The following is a 7,362-nucleotide window of genomic DNA, read 5'->3' as shown; positions in this document are numbered from 1 at the left end:
ATGCTTCCATCGCTCTCTCCTCTTCTCTCCTCCCTTCCATCGCTCTCTCCTCCCTTCATCGCTCCGCTTGCCCCCCCTCCCCGCGCGCTCCTACTCCATCGCAGTGCCCCCCCAGAGTCCCCGCTCTCTTCCCGACCCCACCCTCCATGCTCCCGCCGCCCTCTCTTCCTCCCTTCCATCGCCGAGTCGCGCTCCCACCCTCCACACACAGTGCTCCATCTTCATGCTTTATTTATCTGTCTTGTTCTCTGATGCAGCCTTCCATCCAGGAGCTCTCAATACATCTACGTCACCTCCGATCCCATGGACCAACTCGACCGCTTCTCCGGCGCAAGGTACCTTCCTTTGCGACTTCCGCCTCCTGTGGGCGGACTGACTTGACCCTAGTAGGCCCTCGGAGCAGGAGGTTGAGAGGTCAAGTGTCACACAGTCAGGTACAACGAGATGCTGATGGGCTCAGCAAGGGGCGGGCTGACCCTGGTTCGCCAACAGGACGGTGCGTGAGCTGCTACCGTGTCATCTGCGAGTGCAAGTCAAGGCATCACGGTCTGGCTGGAGGGCGGCCGGCATGGTGCGCATGCTCACCTGTACCAGGAAGGACAGACAGTCTGCGATCCTCCTCTCAGCGGCTCCTCATCGCATCTCCTCCGCAAACTCCATCGCGATCTGTCGTGAGATGCCCTCCTCCTCTGTCCTGCCACTCTCACACAGTCCAACAGCGGTTTCGCAGCCTCGGCAGCAGCCCCCTCGGGTCCCCCATGTCAGACTTGACTGCCCCTTTGACAAGACGTTGACGTCCGTTGAAGCAACGACAGGCCGCTGACGTCCTCCTCCAGCGTCAAGGAGAGCCCTCAGTCCCGTAAGGCTACTTGTCCTGCTGAGAACTAGCTGGATATGTGGTGGTGGGGTTGACTTCCAGCATGTGCAGAGCTGCAGACAGATCGACTGGGGACAGGCTTCAGCTGGAGGAGTGCTGGGACGTCGACGAACTCGCCGGCTCGATCGGGCAGATCGCCATGTAAGGAAGATAAGTGGTTATCTAGATTTTCGTGCTGACGTCAGCTGCAGTTATCCCCATCCCGGTGTACGGAGTTGATCCCAAACGGGTAAGTCTGAAGATTCAAGTCCGTCCTTACGCTACCTCCCTCGCTCCCTAGCTCCCTAGCTCCCTAGCTCCCTTGCTCCCTCTCTCCCTCTCTCCCTTCCTCCCTCCTTGAGCTGAGTTTCCAGCGGGGGTCTAACTTCTATCCATCCAGTTCTACATGAACCAACAGAAGAGGCACTACGCTGTGCCTACAAACGTGATCTGCCAGAGTATCCTGCGACGTGATTGATGTTGTTATCGCAGGATTTCTTCTTTACTCGTCGATGTCTCCCACAAGATCCGCTCTGACTTGACCCCTAACGTGAATGTCGGTGAACGTGTGCCAAATTTTGCATTCTCAGTTCAATTTAAGAAATGTTTTCACTGCCTGTACACAAAGATGGTATTGATCTTATCTTTCCAGTAAGTGTCATAGCCATGGTCTTGGAAGTATGATCGGAGCTTGCGGAATCTTAGCATCTCGTCAGACAGAAAGTCCAAGAAGTTGAGAGAATTTCTTTCTTCACCTCTTCTGCAAGAACTTCACATCTTTGAATGAGTCGTGCTCGTCTTCGATCTCTACGATCACAACTTGCGGACTCCACTCAGAGATGTTGAAGTTGCGAAACACCTCCCACTCATATCCTTCCACATCCACTATCAGAAGTTCAAACCTGCAAGCCAACAGGTCAGTGCTTGATCTCGAGGGAGGCTTCACACCTCGGCTGGATGCCGACAGCTCGAAGGAAGTATTCCAAGCTGTGCTGCCGTGTTGAGACGATCTCTCCAGTGTGATAACCTTGGAACAAGCATATGACTCTCTGCACACATGTCAAGGTTCAGCATATACCCTGCGTCCAATCGAGAGAGTCATATAGTTTCCTCATCTGGTCGGAACACCTGGCAAGGCATTCAGGCACATTCGCAAGTTCATCTCAACACTTTACGTTGACAAGGATGATCCGACATGCACACGGGCATAATCTTCTTTATCTCCTATCGCAAGCACCTGCCCATCAACCTCAGCACTCAACACCATCTCCGCAACACTTGTATATGACATGCGTCTGAACCCTCGGATGTCTTGCATGATTCATCGCGCATATCTTCGCATACTCTGGAACCTGAAGGCATCATCTTCATCCTCTCCTCACTCCTCACTGCTCATGCTTCATCTTTACCGCCTCAATGTAATGCCCATACCATCCCATCCGAGCTAGCGAGTATGAATTCGACCACCTCCTACCGTCTTCCCAACAAGTCACCCTTGCGATCACAATCTTGTTGAATGATCTCTCACCACTTGCTCCAACCTCAACAAAGGTACCAGTCTGCACGTATCCGAGAAGCTCCAGGTACTTCTCTGCAAGTTCCTCGATCTGCGCCACCATGGTCGGTCCGAGCAAACCATCTCCCTCGTCCTCCTCAACCCGCCACCCGATCCCACCATACCTGACAGTCGTCCTCAAAACTTGGGTACCTCCTGCGAAGATTCATTTTCGCTCTATCGTCTTGCTCTTGGATTCCCTGATGATCATTGAGACTGAACAAGAACTCTTGACAAGATTCACCCTGTTGTCGGATCTATAAACTTGCCAATCGATTGCTGGCTGCACCACGTAGTTGAGGAGTCTTAGTAGGACGGCTCAACACATTTCACCTTGACATTTCGAGCTGCTCGGACAGCGGGTAATTAGTCGAAACAGTTCAGCAAGAGAGCGACAAGCAAAACAAAAATGCACCTTCGAACTTTGCACCGGAAGACCTGATCTTCTCAAAGATCGGCCACTCTGCATCAGTTGACCTCCGACTCGCATCTTCATCGCTGTCGAGCATGTTTGCCAGGCACAGGACAAGCACTTGGCATGCAGCTAGCTGCATCACAGCAAGGGTTCGCGCCATCCCTACCCTCCCCGCCGCCTCTCCTTCATTTCCGAATCCTGATCATGTTCCTCATTCAGCACACAATTTACCCCTCATCCAGCACGCATCCCTCAAAAGTTGTCAAAACCTTACAACAATGGCGGGGTAAGAATCGCTACAACAAGTGGATGTTTGTCACAGATAACACAAGATGCATCTGATCTCATTCTGTCTGTGAATCTATTGCGATGATTTTTGAGCTAATGATGTTTGTGCTGTGATCAGAGTCTGCGCTTGAAACAGTTCACTTCATTTCCAGGCTCGTCCCGACGCTCTTTGGCGTTCCCAGTTGTTGGCAGAAAGACGTTCACTTTAGGTGCCCATGATCTGCCTTGAAGACGCGATGATCACTGATCGTTGGCTCAGCTTCGATGCTGCCCACAAGTTTGCGAAGGGGGAGGTTGTTCTGATACACGTGTACAACACCAGGAGTCAGCTGACTGGGGAGAGGAAGAAGAACGAATATGACAAACCGCATCCGAAAGATCACCCGCAGGCAGAGCATGTCTCCCTGACATTGGAGTTTGCCAGGATATCACAGGTGAGGTCAAGTAGAGCAACTTGGGGTTTGATCAGGATGGCTGACTTGCGTTCAAGGTCAATCAAGAGAAACAATCGTACGATCTGGTTTTGCAGCAATTGTGAGTGCTGATAGGTGATAAGAACGAGAACAGGTTGCAGGAAGCTACCCAAACAACAGCTGGTTTGATGTCACTAGCAAGGACATCGCAAAGGCATGTTGAGGGAAACGTTAAGAGCACGACTGACGCTAGAAATGCAGATCACAACACCTGAAGCGATCATGCATGCGATGATTCTAGCACATGGGGTGAGATGTTGAGACGTAACCTCGTGGCTTGCTCCTGACATCAACCTGATGCTCTCCTGTCAGCGCCTCTACCTCACGCCTGAAGAAGTGAAAGTCCCTGCTCGCGATACCGTGATTCTTATGTCTTGTTGCCGCGCAGGGGATGGAGGAAAGAGCAGTCCGTCGCAGAAGGGACATCTCGTTGCTGCAAGCTGTAAGATGATGATGTTGAGGTCTCAATGGTTGAGCAACTGACCTCGCTGGTTTGATCTCAACAGGGAGCTTTCCTCCTCAAGTCAAACATTGTTTGTATGTTGACAAGACGCAAGTAGATCTTGTTTCCATTGATCTCTTGCTGAAAGAAGTGACTGAGGTTGTCTGGTGAAGGTATGCCTCCATGTTCGAGAGCTACCTCCTGCTGTCTGCTTGCTTCCGAAGGAATCTAGTTGCACACGGCAAGTCCACCAAGTTTGTTGTCTTGTCGATGAGGAGTGGTGTCTCTATGACCTCAAGAGCAGGTTCAGTTGCCATCCTGTCACCTGGTTGCGTTCGGCGTGAGTCAAACAAGTTTGATGCTTCTTGACTTGACCGTTGCGCGAAGAATTTTGCTCGACTCGCTGCTGAAGAGGGAGAAATGCCGGACGCGGTACCTGGGAAAGGTCTTAGCAGCTCTTCTAGTTCAGGTGCGGTGATGATGATGAATTAAAGGAGGAGGAGGAGGAGGAGGAGGAGGAGGAGGAGCAGCAGCAGCAAGGACAAAAATTGGAGGAAAAAGAAGGAAGTTGACGTAGACAAGTTTTATCAGTTTGAGGTTGAGGAATGATGGGAATGCTGTCGATACAACAGGCAAGCTTGAGACGTACAAGAGGACATCTCACGTATCACCAATTGATAAATTCAACGAGGCACGTACTTGCACTGATTGACAGGTGACGCAGCAACTGTCTGTTTGTTTCTGATTGAAATCTTGATAATGTCAGAAAGAAACTTTTGAACAAACTTGAACATGTGGAGCGAATTCGTGCTCATGTCAGGATGAAATTTCACCTGCGGAGATTCAACATGTACGTGCGCATGTGCAACTCTGTTGGCCAGAATGACTATTGCTGATAAGGGTGCAAGAACAAGTTGACAAGGCAAGAAAACAGAAGAAGTTTGATGATTTACAGAAGATCGGCGGTAAGAATTGTGAACGTTTTATACATGTCGAGATGTTATAACAATGATTAGACAAGATACCTGAAAGAGTGTTTTCAGATGAAGCCCTGCCATTCGTCGGCCAGAAAGTGGTGAGAATCTTCAATCAAATTCGCCATCTTCTGTTTGTTTGGAATCTTGCTGATGACTTTCAGATCCTCTCCCAAAACGCCCCGTGACGCTGCGAATCTCAACATCTCCCGTGTTCTGATAAGCATGAAGGCGATGGTTGAAAGAGCTGAGCTGTAAAAATGACCGGCCGCTTGCTCATGCCAGGGAGTGGAGCCCGATAGACGTGTTGAGGTGACTAGAGGCGGTGATGTCTTCTCTTTGAGGTGATGAGTTGTGATAAGATCTCACATGATCGGGAAGATTGCAAAGGTGATAATGATGATAATAACGATGATGGAGATGATGATGATGATGATGATGATGATGATGGAGATGGAGATGATGACGATGATGATGATGATGATGATGATGACGATGATGATGATGACGATGATGATGATGGAGAATGATGATGATGGATGATGATAACGATGATGGAGATGATGATGATGGATTGATGATGATGATGATGATGATGATCGATGATGATGATGATGATGACGATGATGATGATGATGGAGATGATGGAGATGATGATGATGATGGAGATGATGGAGATGATGATGATGATGATGATGATGATGGAAGATGATGATGATGATGATGATGGAGATGATGATGATGATGATGATGATGATGATGATGATGATGATGACGATGATGTTCGGTAATGAGTAATGGTGATGATGGAGATGATGGTGATGATGGAGATGATGATGATGATGATGATGATGATGATGATGGTGATGGAAATGATGATGATGATGACGACGACGATGATAGAGATGATGATGAATATAATGAATATGATGAATATGGAGGTAGCGGTGAAGAAGAAGAAGAAGAAGAAGAAGATGGTTGTGAACATTTTTGACGATTCTGGATAAGATAACATGTGAAAAATCAACTCTACCAGCCAAGTTCTCCTCCAAGACCCTTCAGCCCAGATACCTGAGGTGGAAATGTTTTGAGATTGAGTGCAAGTTGATTCGTTCGACTGATGTAGAGACGAGAAAGCGAGGGTCTCATACACACAACCAGTGTCTCGAGGTGTTTCAACGTGACTCACAATGTGTTGTTGAGGTTTGCAAGCAGAGACGTGGACTGATATGAAGGAATCTTCGATCCTTGATGTTTGTTGGGAAGGGCAGAATGTAGTCAGCGGGTATCATGCGGGAAAGGGTGGATCTTATCATCTATGCGAGTGTCCGGAGTACTTGTCAAACATGCATGAGGTACGTCTCTATGGAGGAGAATGAATGTATGACGAAAGTGGTGGTGATGATGGTGATGGTGATGGTGATGGTGGTGGTGATGAAAAGGAGAATAGTTGGGATGAAAATAATGAGCCCAGGTCCTGAACAAGTGGTGGACAAACAAAGGAACTTTCAAAGAGCAGTGCAATTATGTCAAGATGTGCTCAACGAGAACAAAGAAAGACAGATCAACAAGGTCGTGATGATTTTGATTGTGATGACACGACAATGGATGATAACTGCAACATGAAACGCTTTATGCTTGATGAGGAGAAACTGTACTTGGATTAAGACCATCATGATCATCATAGTGATGATGATTATGGTGATGATGATAATGGTGATGAAGATGGAAGACAAGTGGATGTTGCGTCTTAATCGTGATAATGATGACGATAACGACAACAACTATTTGCTCGATTATGACAGTTCCACTTCAGAATGTTTCTTCTCCAACAATTTATCGAAGGCAAAATCACCATATCCTTTATCGAGCAGATGATACAACCTGAATCCTTGCGATAAAACCAACATGTTTGTATGTTACTATCTTCTGGTTCCATGTTCATGCCTTCAAGAGACCATTCATGTTTCCTGTCAACATCATCATCGCCGTCATCGGTGGTCATCATCATCATCATCATCATCATCATCATCATCATCATCATCATCATCATCATCATCATCATCATCGGCATGGTCAGCATCATCATCATATCACAATGATCATACCATCAACTCATCATACCATCATGTCATCACATCAATGCTACAATATTACAACAGCATCACCCAAGCTACTTTCATGTCCCACACGTCATCTTACCCGTCATGTGACTGTCGACACCGGGTTGTCGGTATGCAAACTCCTCTGAGGTGTGGAAGACAAACTCAGCGGGTTAGATGGGGGGGAAGAGAAGAGAGGGAGGGAGGCAGGGAGGCAGGGAGGCAGGGAGGCAGGGAGGCAGGGAGGCAGGGAGGGA

The 7,362-nt window shown here is 48.3% G+C and overlaps 2 protein-coding genes across 2 annotated transcripts; one reads left to right on the top strand and one right to left on the bottom strand.

Annotated features, from left to right (window-relative positions):
• Nucleotides 1–1,465: 1,465 nt before the first annotated feature.
• GUITHDRAFT_122272 (hypothetical protein) lies at nt 1,466–2,475 on the bottom strand (the record flags this gene model as incomplete). Its single annotated transcript, XM_005818455.1, has 8 exons — nt 1,466–1,556; nt 1,612–1,758; nt 1,805–1,883; nt 1,935–1,984; nt 2,032–2,093; nt 2,158–2,208; nt 2,266–2,333; nt 2,385–2,475. The coding sequence occupies 8 exons, from the start codon at nt 2,473–2,475 to the stop codon at nt 1,466–1,468; spliced, it is 639 nt and encodes a 212-aa protein (XP_005818512.1).
• Nucleotides 2,476–2,949: 474 nt separating this feature from the next.
• Nucleotides 2,950–4,070, top strand: GUITHDRAFT_122271 (hypothetical protein; the record flags this gene model as incomplete). Its single annotated transcript, XM_005818454.1, has 6 exons — nt 2,950–2,975; nt 3,267–3,323; nt 3,374–3,548; nt 3,605–3,634; nt 3,789–3,836; nt 3,900–4,070. 6 exons carry the CDS (start codon nt 2,950–2,952, stop codon nt 4,068–4,070), a joined length of 507 nt encoding a protein of 168 aa, XP_005818511.1.
• Between the last annotated feature and the right edge of the window lie 3,292 nt (nt 4,071–7,362).

The sequence above is a fragment of the Guillardia theta genome (genome assembly GCF_000315625.1).
Source record: "Guillardia theta CCMP2712 unplaced genomic scaffold GUITHscaffold_305, whole genome shotgun sequence".
NCBI lineage: Eukaryota > Cryptophyceae > Pyrenomonadales > Geminigeraceae > Guillardia > Guillardia theta.
The sequence above is the reverse complement of the archived record's forward strand: the minus strand, read 5'-3'. Positions and strand labels throughout refer to the sequence as shown.